At 40.4% G+C, this 19978-nt stretch overlaps 1 protein-coding gene across 1 annotated transcript in view; it reads left to right on the top strand.

The window, feature by feature from the left end:
* Window positions 1–19534, top strand: part of LOC121612009 — a 36517-nt gene extending 16983 nt beyond the window's left edge. The window contains exons 3-10 of the mRNA XM_041944751.1: window positions 15419–15555; window positions 15992–16050; window positions 17263–17425; window positions 17680–17771; window positions 17898–18271; window positions 18423–18489; window positions 18689–18854; window positions 19420–19534. Coding sequence (XP_041800685.1) covers window positions 15419–15555; window positions 15992–16050; window positions 17263–17425; window positions 17680–17771; window positions 17898–18271; window positions 18423–18489; window positions 18689–18854; window positions 19420–19534 — 1173 coding nt within the window. The remainder of the gene's footprint in view (window positions 1–15418; window positions 15556–15991; window positions 16051–17262; window positions 17426–17679; window positions 17772–17897; window positions 18272–18422; window positions 18490–18688; window positions 18855–19419) is intronic.
* The last annotated feature ends 444 nt before the right edge of the window (window positions 19535–19978 follow it).

Genomic DNA, 19978 nt, shown 5'->3' with positions numbered 1-19978 from the left:
TTCTTGACTATCACTGCTGTTGAACTGCTGGCTAATTGAGAAAGAGAAGAAAGTTGTCCATTTGTATTCGTCAAGCTCAGAGAATAATATCTCCAAAATCCTGCTGTCAGTTTGCCTTATAATGTTTTTAACACACTGCACTGTATTCATAAAAAATAGTAATGTCTCCTCATTACCATTAACTTCCACAAACAAAAACTGACCTTAAAAAAGAAGCCAAATCAGAAGAAAAGAGTCTAAATTGCTCCCATTCTAACAAAACAGTTCTAACAAAAAGCTGTCCTTAAAAGTGCTGCTGCTTGATTTAATTGCACCCTCTAGCTCCAATTTAGCCAGCAGTGCTCTGGTCAGGTAGAAGCTTAGTTGTTAAGGCTGTAAGCCGATCAGGGAATGTGGAATTAAACTGTTTTCCTGTTCGATCAAACAAACTTCCTTTTTAATCATTCTCTCACACACGGTACAGTTCCCTCTTACATAAACCATCATAATTTCTCAAACACACAACCATTGTCCCTCACTTGGATTATCCTGTTTCATCAAGTGCCCAACTATTTACTTTTCACATACAATGTCATTCTTTCTCTCACACTCGATTTAGGCCCAACCATTGTTGCTCACTTATACTGTCATTCTTTACACAGCCTACTATTCTCTCTCACATACACTATCGCACTCTCTCTGAGCTGAGGCACTTTAAGATTAAGCTGATTGCTTTGCATAGATAAAATCTTCTGGAAGTTTTGTGACAGAGTCTTCTAGATTCACATGTGCCAGTGTTGTAGCCTACCTCTGCCCACAGCTGCACTGTCATATCATGTGTGCCACATGCAAATATCGCCATCCTTCAAGTTCCTCACACACTACATTTGACTATATTAACTTTGTCCTTGATGTGAAACCTTCTGGCCATTTCACGAGACGATTCAGATCAGATGATTTGCAGGAAATCGTGAGAATTCCATTGGTAAGCATTCCAGTATGTAGCACATCCCATCTATTTCTTTTCTTAGATCCGTTGACATTTCCAGTGAGCTGACTGAGTTAAAGCCTGGGCCTCCTCCTTTCATTTTAATGAGCACCTTCAACTCTCTTTCTACCTTTTTTCAGTGTCTCTATCTCATGTGTTCTATTTTTCTTATCATGCTCCTTTCTTCAGTTTCTATTTTTGCTACCAACATTACACCACTCTTTTCCATTTCCACCCCCTGCTTCTACCTGGTAGGTCACCTCCTATTCCACTGTCAAAACTCAAGTATGTCAATCTGTATGAAGTACTTATCAACATGTTCTCAAACAAGCAGGTGTAAGACGGCAAACACGTTTCACATAATCTAATAGTGAATGAAGTTTACAGCCATGACCCCACATATTTTGGCACTTAATGTGTGAACCTGTAGACATGTTTCACTTTTAATGCTGTTCCATCAACATCTGTTGACTAAAATGAAAACTTATTAAATGCGGACTTGGTCGTGGTGTTTTGTTTTTGTTTTTTGTTTTGCTTTTTACAATTTACCTCCTGCATTTCCTTTATTTTATTCTTTCTAATAATCCTGCTTTACATTATTAATTGCTAGCCGTTGCTATCTGAGAAACTTCCTGTCATCAATCACATTGAAAACAAGCATGTGTGTAATCGGTTGAACTTGATTTATGCCTGAATTTGTTTTACAATTCAAGAAGCTTTAATTATCACATCACAATTTTTAGAAATAATGAGTGCAAAGCCTGCAGCTCCAGCACCGTCATTAAAGTAATACCTTTAAATGTTTCCATCAAATTTGTGTAACAGACAAGTAGCACATTGCCAAACAAGCGAGCCCCTTGAATAGATGAGTTTTCAATTTAACATGGTCCCTTTAGCATCGTTATTGGATGAAAGTGCTCCTGTCCACATGCCTGAACTCTTCACACAGATTTATTTGATGCAGAGTTACAGAGATTTAATGAGTTTGATCTGTCCTCTGAAAAACACATGTAGAACATGATGAAAAAGACTAAAACCTCTGAGAGGGATGCTGAAGAAAAAAAACTAGAATTCTTTAACAGAGACTGTTTGCACAGTGCAATGTTTTGTTTTCCAAGTGAATGACTGTCTTCAGCAGAGGAAGATGTGTCCATATCCTTAATTGAACCATGGCTTTCTTTTCCTGCATTCTTCTTTGAGACAAGCTAAGAAATATACTGTTTGCTAACTTTGAAAGTCAATTGCTATGAAAGAATAAAGACATAAAAATGACATTAACAATGGGTTCCCCACAAAGTCACTGCATGGCTACACCAGAGTGATGTTCCAGTTTAACACACCTCAGATCTTTACTCCTGACCACTTTTTACAAAACAATACTAAATCATATCAGTTGTACCAGCTTTTTTGAAAACTGAACTGTATCAAATGGTTTTCATCAGTAGTTTGCTCAGTTGTCATGGAGATAAATCTGTCAAGAGAAGTCAGGGCAGTGGATGTTGTGATTGCATCCATAGTCTTTGTTGTGCACCTTGTTTGACAAACTTGTTAAGTGTATCAAGTAAAATAAGCACAGAGTTATTCCTGGCAGGGTGAACAAGCTTTGAGACTTCCATGTAGAGAAATGACATTTACCAAAAACATAACAGAATAATGAATGGATAAATTATGAAAAATGCAATTTTGCAAAATATTTCATATTGTTTTTTTTTCTTTTTTTCAGGAAGTTAGTGCTGAATCACAAACATATTTTACTCTGCTGATGGAATATCTGGTTAATTTGTATGGGAACAATATCGCAGCCAGGGCAATGTTTGGGCGTATGTTTATATATATATAACATGGACGGATGCAGTAAGTATGTATGAACAGCGATGAGTAATATACCTTATGCCACATATGATTTCAAAACAATCACATACTGTAATTATGTTTATTGTGTTATTTAAACAACTGAAATGTCAAAATAGTAAGACAGGTAAAATAGAAATTACTTGCCCAGACTGGATTTCTGCACTGATAGTGGACTCTTAGTGTTCTCTGTGTGGACACAAGAAAGTTAGAAAACAGGAATATATCTCAACGTGATGAATCATAATGACCCCTGAACACCTACTGTACATCACAGCAGGAGCAGGAGAGTTTTCTTCTCTTCAGAGAACATCCTGGATGGATATGAGGCAATGTATTGTGTATCTGAGCCTAATTAGGGCTACATTTGCAATTCATTGGTAACTACTGTATATTAGCCTATATATGCTTAATTTGTATCACTTTGATTTGCATTTAATTCTTTGCCCCAGGGTCAAAGTGTCAACACACCTTACAGAAGATGCTGTCACCAACTGATCATATTATCGCTGCCTTCATTCATTGTTGTTTGTTTGTTCTATTGATGTTCTGCTGCTTCTCTCTCGCAACACAATGTGAACGTGAGTCACCTGTGGTGGACCACATGGGATGCTGGTCACATTCATGCCTGAATATATGACAACGGAGAAAACTAAATGTGACGTCTTTGTGAAAAATGAGTTGGATGAAATGTTAAAACGGCACTCTTAATTACCAGGGGTATTATTTGCTCTCTCATTTTAATTTCATTGACATTTTAGTCAATCACCAAAACGACCATCAGAGTAGCTACATTAACAACAAAGTGTAAATGCAATCCATATTCATATATACTGTAATGCACAATTTAGAAAGAAAAGTTTGTAAAAATGCATCCCAATTATTTGCTAAATTACATTAAGTGTGGATTCAGCTGTTAAAAGGACACTGATTAGCCAATATTTGCCTCAACAATTATTGTTTGTCATGTATTTTTGACTTTAGCAGGGTCTTCTTCTTGCCCTTTATGGCATCATGGTATTTTCTGAACTTTTGCTTTTAGCCAAACTGAGTTAGGAGCAGGTTTAAGTTTGGCAGAACCCAACTAAAAGACCTTTTTCACTGCAGACATATTGACTGGTGGCAGTGGGGAAAGCACAGGTATAAATAATGAAATTAATTATGGAGGCTAATTTATACAGGCTTTTGTAACAATTAATCATTTTAATTTATATTGCCTCCTTCTTTAATACAAAGAAAAAAATGGACTTCTGATTTTTAATTATTTATAAGCTAGTAAATACATCATCACTGACCAGTTTCCTGGTCTTGGGGTACATCACAAATCTTTTGAATTGCATCCATGTTTCCTTTACTTGCGTGTTATCCTTGTGTCTTAGGATACATGGACAGACACGAGGACGCCACGTGAGGAGACAAGAAATGAAGAATTTTTTTCTCTCTCTGTTTCTAATGACAGCGGCAGATGATCACAGCTGGATCAGCTGTCAGGTGGCTTTGACAGCTGTAAAGACTTTGTGAATCTGTGTCTGCACACATGCACACTATGCTAATACTAGTAACGGCACACAGTTATTAGTGCCAGAGCAGCAGCATTTCCTCTTTGTAGCCTGTTACCTGTTTTACAACTCCTGCATATGGTATCACTTGTCACTTGTCTTTTTAAAATATTGTCTGATACACAGTATAAATAATGAATAAAAAGTCAATTGCTGACTGACAAACTCTCTCTGACTTTAAATCCACAATAAAAGTAAACGGGGGAAATAACAGATCACGAAAAGAAAAATCTCTTTATAAATAAAGAAAGTTGTTTGATTATTTGTAACTAAATTAGATGTTGAATCAGAAAACAAATAAAATACTTGGAAGAGATACATTTGACTTTAATCTGTTATCTGTCCTGACTCTGGTATGAAACTCTGATGTGGTGTATTGTATTAGTCTGGTCAGTTGCAGCATCCAGTCAATAACTGACATCCAATAAAGGGGCATGTCAGCCAGTTAAACACTTCTGTGAAGGCTGCTCTCGTGTGTAGCGTTTAAGCCCTGTACACTTTCCCACAATGCAATGTGTTGCATTTTATGGATGAAAAATTACTGTTGTGCAAACATACAGTATCATGACTTTTGTTGGATGGCGGTTAGATCTGATACACAAGTTGATTGCTCACATGCCGACACAAGTGAAACACAGGTCTGTTTAAATTCCACATCACTGATATACGTTCGATATAAACCAGTGCATTACTGCTCTTGTTGGCGAACACATGTGAACGGCTGTTTTCAGTGCAAATGGCTGGAAGATGATCCAGGTTTCTCTCACTTGTCTTTTAAAAACTTGATCTGTAGTTGTGACACATTACCTAACACATAACTGACTTTACTGTGCTGCTGTTAACAGACCAGGTAATCATCGTGCTGCTGGTACAAAGGAGTGGAAATTCAGAAAATGACACATGCTATACAGAGTATACATCTCAGACTCACAATGTACACACTCACATAAAAATGACAGACTGTGAATAAAGTGCAGTATGTAGTGTGTAGGGAGGGATTTCAGGCACAGCTCAACATCATAGATAAATTCATAACTGATGATTAGAGGTGAGATGCCCGCTCCATCCCCCTTGTTAAGCAAAATGACAAAAGGTGTCCCCCTTGTTAATGTTCATCCCTCTCTATCCCCCACAAGGTCACTAATAGGTGGACCCAGACACGGCCCTGTCCAGACCCAGACCTGGGGCGCTCCCATAGGGTCATCCCACCTGTTAAAATGAACACTGCTCCTGCTAACAGGTGCACGCCCATACCAGAGTGGAGTCATGTCAGATTTTGTGAGCTGAAATTTACTGATGTGTTGTGGTGAAAACCAGGCAGGGCAGGAAATGCTGTTTTCCACTGGACAGTAACATAAGTTTCATGCATTTGCTGAATTCATGAATATTCTGCAGCCAGATGAGAAGCTTTGGCAGGTTGACAGTCACTGCATGGTTTAAATTTTTCACAGTTAATTTTTTTTTTTTTTTTTTTTTTTTTTTAATAAGAACACACTTCCAGCTTAAACCAAAAGGTCAGCTCTTTATTTGTTGGAGACAGGAGTAAGTGAAAAAAGGGAACAGTTTAATGAATGGTTCAAAAATGTGCAACAGACAAATCCTGAAGATCCACAGAATAAAACAAGAACAAGTCGGGAGAGGGTCCAGTTTCACGTCACAGACTGACAGGGTGTAGGCTGGAGCTAAAGGACACCTGAGCACAAAAAGACAAGATTCAGGTAGCAGACAAGGAAAAAAATAACAAAAGTGATGTCTGGAGTCTCAGTTGTTACCACGAGGATGAACAGAGCACTCAGTGGATACTGGGTGGAAGGCCGCTGCTTTTATATTCTGGAAGCAGGTGAGTCTTGATTGGCTGATTGGCGTCAGGTGTGCTCAGGAGAGGAGGGGGCCGGACCAGAAATTTGAACTCATCAGATGAACTGAAGCGTGGACACAGACAGAGAGACATCTTTCTCTCTCCAGTAACAAAAAACAAAAATGCTCTTAAACCGATCTGAGAAGAAAGGGTGCAACGTGAGGCAAATAGTGTCAAAAGTGTGACAAGGTCAACTTAGAGGAGACAAAAAACACACAAACACTGCTGGACTCAAATCACATTCCTCCACAGTATTAATGCAGCATATCCGTCATATTGATGCGACGTGCAGCAGATAATTGTCCTGTGAGGAGGAGCTCGGTTGCACAGCCTTTTCTTGGCATTTTCCAGGAAATTGACTGCTAACGTATGAGATGTGATTGCAGCCTGAAAGAGGGAACCTTTAGGTCACAGAGAAAAAAAAACGAATGAAGCAGTGCGGAGTGCAGCGGGCTGGCTTTTGTTCCTTCTGAATGGTTGGTGAGATGCATCAGTGTTTGATGAGAGCCATTTATGGGACTGTTAACTTTGTCAGCCAAACAATAACTCCTCCTTAATTGACAGAATCCATTGTGGCTCTCTCCCTCTCTCTGTGTCTGTCTGTTTATGTCCCTCTATCTTTCTCCCTGCCCCCGCCCCTGCAGGGTGCCATGTTCCCAACTGTGTGCAAGAGCTACCATTAAACAGTTCGTCAGGAGTGCGTGTGTGTGTGTGGAGGTATAAATAGATCCTCTTAGCAAGCTGAATTGATTAATTGCATGTTGAGGCCCAAAGAGTGGCGTTTGGAGAGGCCACTGCTCAAGATTACTCACCATTCTCTCATTTTCACACACATGCACATCTCGAATGAAGACTCCTTCCACAGCAGTGGATTCAAATTCAATATGAAAGAAGAATCACAGCTAAATGTACACATTTACACACACACACACACACACACAATGGAATCGAGATGCCTGGCAACTGCAGCGCTGAGAGGTTTGGAGAGAGGGAATAAAAGAGGCCACCTGCCTCAATTAGTTTGAGGACAGAGGCGTAGATGGAGGGAGGCAAAGAGAGTGTGAGGGAGAGATGAAAAGAGAGTGAGAGTGGGAAGGGAGAGAGGCACAACAGAGGGGGAGAGAGAGAGCACACAGGGAGCGGCTGATACTGATGCCTCCAAACTTGCTTATTTCCAGTAGACTCAGACTTAGACAAAGAGGACATTTTATTTCCTCTCTGTTATTCAGCCTGAATCTGATCTGAAAAATATCACACACTGACATTTGCAAAAACTAACCTGTAACATGACCTTGTTTTGCACTCAGGGCTGGATTGACACTCTAGGGAGCCAAAGGAAACGTGAGCCCCAAGTGATCACAGCAAGCTCTGTTATGTATAATGAAGGTGTTAACTCAAGGCTCCTTTCATCTGAGTTTCTGTTGTTCTTTAGTGAAGCATGCAGTGAGACTAAATAAATGAGCTCTTTATCAAACTGACAGACAGTGAACCTCACATCTTCAGTCCTGACTTATCAGCAGACATGACGGATCTCAGGCAGGAATGTGATGTTGACTGTTGAAGAACCACTGCAATGTGCAAGATGAGGGTCAGCTGGCTGATGGAAACAGCAGAGGGAATCTGTAGGCTTCTACTGAGTGTCCTTGCTAACTAGGCTAATGTTACTTACTGTTATAAGGTTATTAGCATTTTCTTGCTGGAAAAGCTTTATGGAAGCTGTAGTTTTTTGTTACGCCATCAATGTTTAACTCACCACAGATCACCAGTGCTTCAGATTCTGAAACGTGCTGCAGCAGATACTAGTTTAACGTACAATGTGGACCATTAACCTCAGGAACATGTGTCACTTTTTCAGAAAGGCAGATGAAAGAAAAAGTTGAGTTACAGAAATTACACCTTGGCTCCTCCTACTGAAGCCTGAATGACAGACAAATTCAAGCGTGCGTTTCCTGTTTCACTGGTATCTCCACTGCTTATGATTCTAGCTTGTTTCTTAACCAGCGCTTGTAGCAATTTTCTTATGACTTTTTGAATTGATATGCTGAGGTAGCTTGCTATGTTGGATGGCATCCTGATTTCTAATCCTGTGTGAAAACAGCTTTTGTGGGATGCCAGAAAATTATTTGGGTGGTGACTCAGAAGTCTCTTACCAGGCTACAACCCAGAAGGTTAGTCGCATTATACTAACTTTATGGTGGCAGATCAGAAAAAAACTCACATGATCATCAATATTTTGTGCTAATATAAATAATGTTGTAATGTTTACAAAGAGAAATGACTCAGTTTTGTCAGGCAAAACCTCTCAGGGTTGACAGTTCTTTCAGGCAAGAAGCTCTGCCACACATATTCAATGGCAGGTGAAACCCAGGTGTGTGCTCCTGAGGCAGGTTGAAGTATCTGAGCAGGCCATGACTGCATCAATGAGGGATGCAAAAATAAAAATGAATAACTGTCATATAAATATTTTGGCAAAATTTTACTTACTTAGCTTTCCAAGGAGCTGTCAGACTCCATGAGGTGCAGCAGGGTTCTCCTGTGAATATACTGTGGAAATGCAGACTGAATATGAATGTAATGAACATCACCACTTCCTTTTGATGCAGCTGTACGCGGAAATAGCCAGAGGAATCATATCGGCAAATACATATTGGAACTGATTCCAAAATTCAATACGTAGTAAATGCCAAATGATAAATAAAGAAAAATCAATGTCCTTACACAAAAGCAAATTAAGATATTGGTTTGATAGATAGAATGCTGGTACTGGAGAGTGGAACTGTGTATGACAGTGGTTTTGTTGTCAACACACAAACTCTACAGGTGTTTTGGCTCTGCCTCCTTTAGATGGTTTGATTTGTAATAACTGCCAGTTTGACTCTGCTGCAGACTCCCTACTGGGCGAGCTATATTCAAGATTATACACCCCTCTCTCTGCTGTCTTTCTCACACACACACACACACACACACACACACACACACACACACACACACACAAAAGCAGCTAAGTAACAGCACGGCTGTTAAAGTGAGATGATGGAGAGATGGAAGCTAGGATAAAATGTCAGGGAGGGCTTTGCTTTTTTATGTGTGTTCTTGTGCTTCCACCTTTGTGAGAACCACTCTGAGCTGCAGACTTCCACAATGAGGACATTTTGCCTGTTCTAATTTCTTCATGGGTTTATGTGGGATTAAGTCTGTTGTTCTGTACAGACATCAGCGTTCTAGAGATGGGAACCTGTCTTCTTCCCTTCAGAAGAAGCCATTTGCTGCCATTAATTATTGTACTGTCAGAAAAACAGCTTCCATAGGGAGAGCATCCATTGCAGTAAACAAGCAGCCAGTGTTTCTTTTGTCAGACTCTCTGTTAAATTCTGTTTTCATTGTGTCTGAGCTGAGTTTTCCATATCAGCGCACACATTCAGTGACTTGCTATTAGACCACAGAACTTTTCAGGCTGTTTGATGAGTGGAGCCAGAGGAAGTACAGTTCACCATGTAACTATTTAATAAATGGAATGTGCAAGGGAGTGTGCTACAAACTGTTGAATAATCTGGATACACACATGTCTGTCTCATTAACCAATAAACTTGCTGGTTTCAGAGTATCTCAGCATACATTTCATAACAACTAGCAAAAAGGCTTGGAGTTCTGTATTGAGAATTTTATAAAGTCCGAATCCAGATTCCTTTTGAATTCATTATTAAAAGGGAATGTATGGAAATAATTTGGAGGTGGTTTTAAATATGACTCCAATTGGACTTCTACAGATATGTTTCAGCCTGGATTCTGTGAGAATCCAACATTCCTCAGTTAATTTCTTGCGATGGAGGAGTTGAGTGTGATTGTTTTGGAGGCTGAGATGATGGATCACCATTTTTCAAAAAGCTGTGTCACAACCAACTCATGCAAATAAGTTGGTAATGTCAGGACACACAAATCCGATCTTACTGATTGCAAATAATAGTGCAACAGTCTGATCTGATGTGAGAAACAAATCTGTTTTGATGCAGTCTGAGCAAAGCCAAAGGCTAGGGGAGGAACATGACCCCTGGTTCAGGCAACCAAGACTGGGCAAGAGTGGAACAGAGGCCTCCTGTTCTGTGCTGCACAGCAGCTGGCTGACGGGCTCTCAGAGTTGGGGTTGATTTACAGACACGCACACACAACGCACACAGGGGGCTCTGGTTGCAAGCCTAATTCACACAGGAGCATGGACTCTGCTTCCCTATCTCTAATTGAGATGTATTACCCTTTGTTCCACAGCTTAGAGATGCCACAGCATATACATCCACTAACCTCAGTAGCCTCCAGCTATCTAAAGCAGCTCCCACACTGTGTCCTGCAGACCTCTAGGGGTCCTTGGGGAGTTCCAGAGGTCATTAAGGGGGTTCCAGGGCCCCTTGAGGGGGATCCAGAGGGTCCTCAGGAAAGATAGTTAATTCAATTTCACAGAAATAAAATTCATGGCGAATTATCCCAATTAGGAATAAATGAGCATGACTATTGTAGTCTAGGATGTGTTATCACTCTTTTGAATGGTCCAGGTTTATTTGTTGGTCTGATTCAGGATCTACATTTTGAGGCCGACATAGGCCTTCATTTTCCTCTTTGTAATCACTCCATGCTTTCATTTTCCAGATCCTAAACATGAGCTCTTTAATGAGTAATTCACCAATAGGAAAATTGGAGCCTAACAGTGGAAGTAATGATTATGCAGACAGTAGAATGATATTATTAGAAGTAATAAGCCAGGATTATACTTAATACTCTGTGAATTGGCATGGGCGAGGGCCCTCTAAATGAAACTGGAACGAGGAGAATTAATCACTGAGAAGTGTCTGAGCTAAATATCAATTATCAGAAATGAAATGTTTCTTTTCGTGTATCAGAACCAATTCAGGCCCATTTCATTTCATTTTTGCAAGCCACTGTCATTATCAGCAATGTTACCACGTCATCATCATGACCAAATTTTAAAGGTATGCAATGTGTCAGTCATGTCATGTCCATGCATTAACCATGTTCATCATCATCATCATCACCCTCATTCCAACTCAAGTACTCAAGTAAAGTCTTATTGTCTTTCCTCCAGTGTTCTTGTGATTCTGACTTCATAAATATGATAATTCATGTGAAAATCACTGATCATTACTATCACCAGAATTATCAGTATAACCCTCTTCAGCATATTTGGCAGATGGTCAGGGTGACTCATCCACAACATGGTTTTCATCATTATATTATACTCAGTGAAACTGCATTGAAAGCAGGGTTAAATGAACATGGTTGGTTTTGGAAATCTGATTCTGATAGCTGTTTGGGGCTGGCACTCTAAATCTATATGTGTCTCCTGCAATTATACACTATTTTGTCAGCACTAATACGTCAAAATTAAAAATCAGACAATTGAAATTGATTGAGGTTTGCACATCTTTTACATGCTCGAGGAAAAAAAATGAATAATCCTTTAAAGAAGTTTCAAATGACAAACTGTGCTTAGTTTGTGTGTGTATTGTCAAAAATAGTAGTAATAATGTTTAAAGATTCAAGAGATATTGGCAACAGATTTTTTTTAATTTTACGTTTCAGATTACATTTGACAAAATATGACGGAGAAACTTTAATCACAGACAGGTCAGAAGAAATATCAGCAACTCAATGTGAGACAGACAAAACTACATCAAAATCATTGAAGTTGTTCAATAAATAATTAGGAAGCTAAAAAAACTATTAATACAAATTTGGGATGAGACTTGGGCAAACAAAAACTGAAGGTTAAAATTACATCTGACAGACATAAAATAAAAAATCTGTCAACAAAATCATTGATTAACATTCTATTGATTAAGTATACTCCTGCAACACAGGGGCACCTTTTCTTTTGGTTTGGTTTGCATGTGGTAAAGAAAACTAAATCTTTCACATTTACACATTTTATTTTTCACAAATATCTTACCATGCTTGTCATCTCTTTGTATACCATCTTAACAAAAACACATGGCATCTCTTTTACCGACTTCCTCGCTGTCCCTAACAGCTAGAGAATAGCTTCTCTCTCCCTCTCATTTGCCTGCTCTCTCTTACTCGGTGTGTCATATCTGTAACTTTTCCTCTGTCTCCATCAGTGATACTCGTGCATTGGAGGTGAGGCTTAGAGCATTGGAAGCATGGCTCCACGCCACAGAAACTCAATTGTTAGCTGCTGCAGTTAGCCAGGCCCCGGTAGCCAGTGCATACCGACCAAATGCAGCTCCTCCCTGAAACCAAGGAGGGTGGGTGAGCACAGCCCTAAGCCGAAGCCCATGATTCACCACCAACCAGTTCATGGATCTAACAGGATGTCCCAAATCAGCGACACATCTGCTAAGAGACCAGGGGGCAGAAACCGTCTTTACATTTAAGAGTGGGTTTTAAACTTCCCTTTCTGATAAAGCTTACAGTTAGGGCTGGCTCAGGCTTGCCTTGGATTAGTCCCTAGTTATATTGCAATAGGATTAGACTGCTGGGGCACATCCCATGATACACAGAGCTCTTCTCTCCTCTCTCTCTCTCTGTGCACATTAATGTCTCATTAATGTTAATTCATGTTTCTTCCTCCCTCTTTGTGCTTTCTCATCTCACAGGTTCCCATGGATCATGGCTGCACCTGGATTGTGGATCATGGTTGCATCTACTGCCACCCACTGCTACTGTTATTATTATTGGTCATATTTCTGTTATCATTAGATTCATAGTTGTTGTGTTTTCAAAGGATTTTAGGACTCAAAAGGCCACACTCAGACAGAGCAGACAGGAGTTATGTTTAACAATTTAGTGAATGTTCGATAAATAAGGCAGCAAACAAATCCAAACTAGGCTATGAGTTCACAAAGGCTGAGTCCAGAAAGAAACTGGCCCGGGTTTCGCAGGGAGAGCAGACTGGACAGGGCACAGACAAGAACAGGTGATATCTGAACTCCTAAGCACAAACACAAGAGAAAGTCAGGAAGTCTGTTCACAGGCAAGCAGCACACTGAGCACAATCTGGGTCGTTACCATACTGGTAGGCTGACGATTCGATGGATGCTGGTTAAAATCCTGGTGTTTGGATACTGTGTAGGCAGGAGAGTCTTGAGTGTTTCATTGAGCACAGCCAGGAGGCTGGCCCAACCTGTCGGCCACGTCCTGACAGACGGGAGGAACAGACAGGAGACAAGAGGAGGGGAAAAACACAACGGGGAAAGGAGGGGAGACTGTACATCTCCACAATAGTGTTGTTATAATGTACATATACTATCATATATTAATATACACATATACTGTATTATACTTATACACATATCATATACTGATTGTAACAGATTCGGTTTCCTCCTCTTCCCCTGACCACTAATATTTCCCCCAGACTGGATTCAGTTATGCTCTGGCACCTGAATTACTGGCCAGCACCGCTCAGCCTTATGTCTAGGCAGGTGACCATTACTCGGATGTGCGATAATCTCTTCCTGGAGCCTGGCTTCAGTGTCGGCATCATGGTCAACAGTTTGGCATGGCTGGCTTAGATGCTGTATTACGTGTGCTGCACGTTTAGAGAATGTGTCAGTGGCCTTATATCTGCCTTTGCTCCTCTGCCTTGCAGTGTGGCTGGTTTCTTTCCTGGTTACAGGTCTGTGGTAATGTTGTCTGATTTGCTCACATAGCTTCGCTCTTCTTGAGGTAGGCTGGCTCATTTTACCTGCTAACTTGAGGCAACTGCTATTTGGCCTTCAGTTAAGCGCAGCTCTTTTTCTCTCAGTCTCTGCTGTTAATAGTGATTGAGCAGCAGCTTGCTGCTCTCACCCTCTCCATCTCTTTATATGTGAGTTAGCTTTACTTTTAATTCAAATAAAGTTTATAGCGTATTCTTGCACTTTGCAGGTACGCTCAGGTCTAGCTGTACACCAAGGTGGATGGCCCTTTCATCATTATCTTCAAACATATGATGAACTGTAGGATATTCCATTTTCAACAGCATAAAACAAGTGCATTACTTCTCCATTAGTACTTAAGTTAAACACATTCAGAACACAGTACCTTACCAGCCAGCGGACTGCAAGGTGCAAACATTTCACCAAACCCTCACGTTACTCTGATCTTAGTCTGTGATCTTAAGTTAAATTCTGACAAAGGAAACTCAGCAGAGTTCTTAGCTGTGGGAAAAAACAAAAACAAAAAGGAAAGCAGCATGAAAAGCACAACAGAAACAGAGCTCTCACTCCACAGTACTTGAGTTACTACTAAAAGACTCTTATCCACAACTCCTGATACCAACTGACCAAATATCTTGATTTGTTTCTATTTCTGCCACAAGAGCTGGAGCTCTTATGCAACTTTGCAGGGAGAAGAATCTCTCTTCACTTACATAACTATAGGACGCATCCCTCTGCTGGAATCATGTGACTTGATACTCAATAAGTTAACCCTTTAGTGACAAATGATCTACATGGGTTTCACTAACCTTACGTTATGGACCTCTGATGAAGTCATTCTCATGTTACAGTGCACTCAGGAAAGTTGTTAGCAGGTAGGAACATACACATTAAAAAACAACCTGTTTCATTTTAAACTCTTTTCTTACCCTTCCAACCATTTCCAATTTAAAACCACACTGATGGTTTTCATTTGTCTGAATGTTAGGGAACATTGTATTGGAGTTTTGTGTATTTTACTGAGAAAGCTGCACTGTTAAAAATTACCAGCATTTCACAATAAGTATACACAGTATTATTTTACAGTAACTTGTTGTAATCAAGTTCCCCTGTAATATCCCAATGAATACCTGTAAAAACTACAGTATTCTTGGATTTCACAGCATTTACCTGTTATTTTACAGTAAAATCCTGCAATCAAAAAACCCCTGTTACATCACAGCAAGGTCTGTAATATCACAGCAACACATTAAAAAAATGCAAGAATTTCACAGCATTCAATAGTATTAATACAGTGAAATATTGTAGTCAAATATTCCTTGGAAAGTCACATGACGTAACTGAACTGTAAAGCTAGATAGATAGACAGACAGACAGACAGACCCTGACCCTGGCCCTGCCTGCACACTCATCACGTTTCACAGTTGCTGGAAATATGAAGCACACTCCTCAGCAGAAATACCAAGTTAGCAGGAGAATAAGTTGATCAGGGTACATATGGCTCATGTAACTGAAGTATCTGTACTTCCTGCACGGAGCATTGAGCGAGCAAGTTTCTGGAGGCGTGGCTTTGGATGGAGCACTGACGGGAGGAGGGGGTGGAGCTCAGCGGAGGCGCCGCTTTCCCTTTGACTTCCGAGCTGAATGGAGGAGGTGAGCTGCATGCCTAACGTCCGTTTGCAATGCACCCAAGTTGTTTTAAATGATAATAATATTTATTTTTAAATGAACGTCTATCGCATGACACCGTTCATATTTTGTTAGCAAGTGCCCGAAACTGTCGGAAGTTCTCTCACGTCCTACTGTATTTGAACGTAAATGGCGAACGGTAGCAGTAGCAACTTTTAGCTAACCAGCCAACGTTAGCTTGCTAAAGCGTCTGCCTGTGTGGTCTGGTATAGGCAAGCTAACGCTAGCTAGCTAACGTTAGAGTTTGCTGTTTACCACAGCCTAGATAGATAGATAGTTAGATAGTTAGATAGATAGATAGTTAGATAGATAGATAGTTAGTTAGTTAGTTAGATAGATAGATAGATAGATAGATAGATAGATAGACAGACTTTATTTATCCCAAGCTGCAAAATTGCAGAAAAAACACGACGCGAGCTGGTGCTACAGGCTGCTACTGGGACGGCGCCAAAAGCGGGGTCAAGATCAGACAAACATGAGGCAGCCGCTCTAATTATTTGAATTTGAATACCTAAATACTGTACATTATGCTTTTACTGAACCGTTTTTAAGTGTTCGTATATCATACGATTATGAAGGTACATGACTCAGCATTTGATCAGATATACAGTAGTTAGGTGAATCATCATATATTATATCAATGGTGAAAGTTTTGCATGGTGGTCAACATGTATGCATTTTTTTAGTCAGTTAATTAGAGGTCGGCGGCATAGTCTACTCTATCACGTCTATGTCCAGAGCGGTAAATGAGAGCAACATAATTCTTTTTTTAATGAAAGCAGGACACGTAAACCTTTACATCGATCCTATTGTTGTGTTTGTGGTAGTCAGGCCAGTCTATGTCCAATAGGGATCCGTGTGCCCTTCCATGACTGGCAAATCCAGTGGGGAAGCTGTGAGCAGTCACATGATCAGTCAAAAAAGATGTAAAATACTTGATTGTTCCTCACAGGGTTGAGGATTTATAAGAATTCATACACAAAGAGACCAGGCAAGAGGAAAATAGAACATTCCATAGACCATTAACATGTCCAAAAATGTCCATTAAGCCCCCCCCCCCTTTTTTTTTAACAAACCAGCAAATATGTACAGATTTCATGTTTTCACAATATTCTCATGATCATAATCTGCATTCAAACTGAAATTCGTATTGTCGGTTGCCTTTGTGTAATTTTTCCTTTTTCTTTTCTTTCTAGGTCATCAGAGGACGAGGCTAACCATCCCATCAGTGTCAGGCTAAGAGTGAGGAGAAATAGTTTGGGTAGGCGATTAGGCAAAAGGCACCAAAATGTTTCTCTGTAAAATGGTTGGATGTGAGCATGTGTCTGAGAATGTGTATAACTTTGTTCAGCACACAAAGCTGCATAGTAATGCCCCTAATTATCACTACCAGTGTGGGGTACCTGACTGCCCACGGAGGTACAGAAAACACACAGGACTGCAAATTCATATGTATAGGCTGCATAGGTCCTACCTGCAAGCTGCTGAGCCTATACTGCCTGACATATCAGCTCCACCACCTGACACATCCTTGAAATGTGTGCTTGAGGCTTGTGCATTTAAATGTGACATGTTGGCCTCTCTTATTAAGCATTTGAAGACGCACATAAGGGGAGGAATGGAAACTAGATGTCCATTTAGAGGTTGTGATTGCAGGTTCACACACGTATTATATTGTTGGAGACGGATGTCACTCTCTTCTGCAACAAGTAAAAACAAGAGTGGAGTACAAAAATAGGAATAATACTCTTGCTCGATGCCGCAGAGAAGGAAGACCGCGCAGGGAAATGGCAGGAGAGGCCAGACTGGCAAGAGGTCCTGTTGACCAATACGGGTATGTAACAATATACGGGTAAAATCATAAGTATTGTACAAGACCATGAATAACCCTGAAACAGGACAAAATGTACTTTTCTCTTGACTACTTTATTGACACTTTAACGTGGACCCTTTTCACGTCAAGCGTGTTGCGGTGTCAATACTGTAGTAAACACAGATGTAGACCCTTCAGCCATGAGATGACCTGCTCCAACTTCTGAGCTATAACCTCCCCCAATAGTATTGTTACCCTGTGATGCCTACCCCTAGGTGTGTGAGGTGGGGCCCAGCAGATTTGCCAGTGGGGGAGACCGAGGCAACGTTGGAGAATATGAAGAGGGATCTGCTCAACATCTACTCAGGCATGCAATCTACTGTCTTTATTATTATTATTTTTTAATTTTGTGCAATGCAAATTTGGGTGACTTTAGTCAGTTGTTACTTGGGTACTAACAATTGCACAAACATTTGTATGTCTGTGTACACAGAGGAAGGAATGAGTGGGGCAGAGAGAGCAGAACCAATAATGAGGAAGACATACGTCATCCTGCGGAAATACCTTAACAAAGTGCCTGCCCCAGCAATGTCCGAGATCAAACTGGAGTGGCCCTTTCTCTTCTCTCAGAAATGCCTATTCTCACACTTTAGCCTCCTGACAGACATCGACATCCTTCCAAAACTGCAGGAGGCAATCAGTCGACGAGGACAGACCATCCTGGATTACTGTGCAACGCTGGACAACCCCAGAATCTGTGATGTTCTGGCCTGCTATGAGCCAGACTCTGACAAGGCCGCCTGCATCCTGCTGCTCCTAATGTCATACTTCAGAGAGCCGAAGGAGAGTTTGATGCTTGAAGTTGATGTAAGATTTTTTTATTCAAATATTTAAAATGCAAAATGAGTGATTACATTGTACACCATTTATTACCTTGATACCTGATTTATCTCTGACCAATGAACAATATTTATCCTTGAATGTTAAATCTATGCTATTGTGTGTTACTGTGTTACAGCCATGTGCCACTGCTGTGGACGTTAATACTGCAGAACTCCCCAGCACCCCCTGCTTGATCGTTCAAGGTATTGTTACTTGGATTTTGTATCAAAATTTCACACTCAGTTTTGTTGTTTTTTTAATACTAGGAATCTACATGACCACAAATAATAATAATAATAATAATAATAATAATAATAATTACATTTGCATGGCACACTACTATATATCTGAAACGGATCTCAAAGTGCTCATAACACATGATGTGGTATCTGTTCATTTCAGGTGACATGATGAAGCCCTCTGGGTGGCTTATATCCATTGAGGGACATGTTGTGATGGGCCCACACCCTGTGTTTGTACATGGAGTAGCAGCTTTCTTCAGCAGCTATTACGTCTTCAACCTTGAGTATCCTGCCGCTGGATCGTCAACGCTGGAGTTCATTCAAAGGTCAGACCCTTTATTGAAAAAGATGTGTTTGTCATACTTCCAACAGGGTTGGGTTTAATTTACCAGCTGGCCAATTGCATGAAGACACGTTTGAACGAGATGCTGCTCTCAATGGGTTATCCTAAATAAATTGATATTGAAATAGAGTGGCAGCGCATATTGCTACAGCCCCTTACAGTAGAGAAACAACAGAGGATGCCCAGACCACTTTGCCTAATGCCCGGGCCACGCAGCAGAAAAAAACGGCGAGATGACACATTGCGCTGCTCATGCCGGCTGTGTGGATACTCTAACCTGTTAGTATGGACTCCGAAATGAAAACCATGCCGTAACGCCAAGCTCACGCTCTGCTCAGGCGTGCTGTGTGGCCCGGGCCTAAGGCAAACCTGAGGCACCCTGGCTAAAGATGGCTAAAAATAATTTTATGATAAGAGGAAGATCCGACAAGTTTGGGTTATAGATCTATTAGGGTGTAATATGGGAAAAGGCACAGTTGAACACCTTGATAAATGTTGCCTGCAATACATAAGTATTTAAAACTGAAACTATCTTTGCTTATTAACAGGTGCTTCTTGGGCATCAATCCCGAAAGAGGCTCAAAGACCAAGAAGCGCACAACAATGAACCCTCATGTGAGCACCCTTTTGAGGAAGCTCATTGACTTTGAGTGGGCATCATAGTTGTTTTTTTTTTTGCTGCAGGAGTTGTAAGGCTCAGTTTTAAATATTTCTTTTTGTATTTTTTTGGAGACAACACTACAAGATTTTTGTAGTGTTGCAACGCTGTTGCGTGGGTTATAGAATGTTTGAGACTGAGAGGAGCACATCACCCCTTTGCGACATCCCTTCATCGCTCTCTCTCTTACTCTCTTACCTTGCCAGGTAGGCCTCATTCCCATTCTCGTACTGTTATTGTGACACAGCTGGGTAGTCCGGACAAATGTTGCCTTTCTAATGTATTAAATAAGGTTAAAAAAGAATAACATGTCTGTTGCTGTTTTTGTAAATTTTTTGGCAGTTATGCTTAATAACCTATTTTCTAAATAAATATGCCATTGGGCTAACATTGACTTTGCTTCAGAGTGTGGTTTCTATGGGGGGTTTGATTGTAATTGTACAGTGATT

This window comes from Chelmon rostratus, chromosome 9 (genome assembly GCF_017976325.1).
Source record: "Chelmon rostratus isolate fCheRos1 chromosome 9, fCheRos1.pri, whole genome shotgun sequence".
NCBI lineage: Eukaryota > Metazoa > Chordata > Actinopteri > Chaetodontiformes > Chaetodontidae > Chelmon > Chelmon rostratus.
This window is presented reverse-complemented; position numbering and strand designations above follow the sequence as displayed.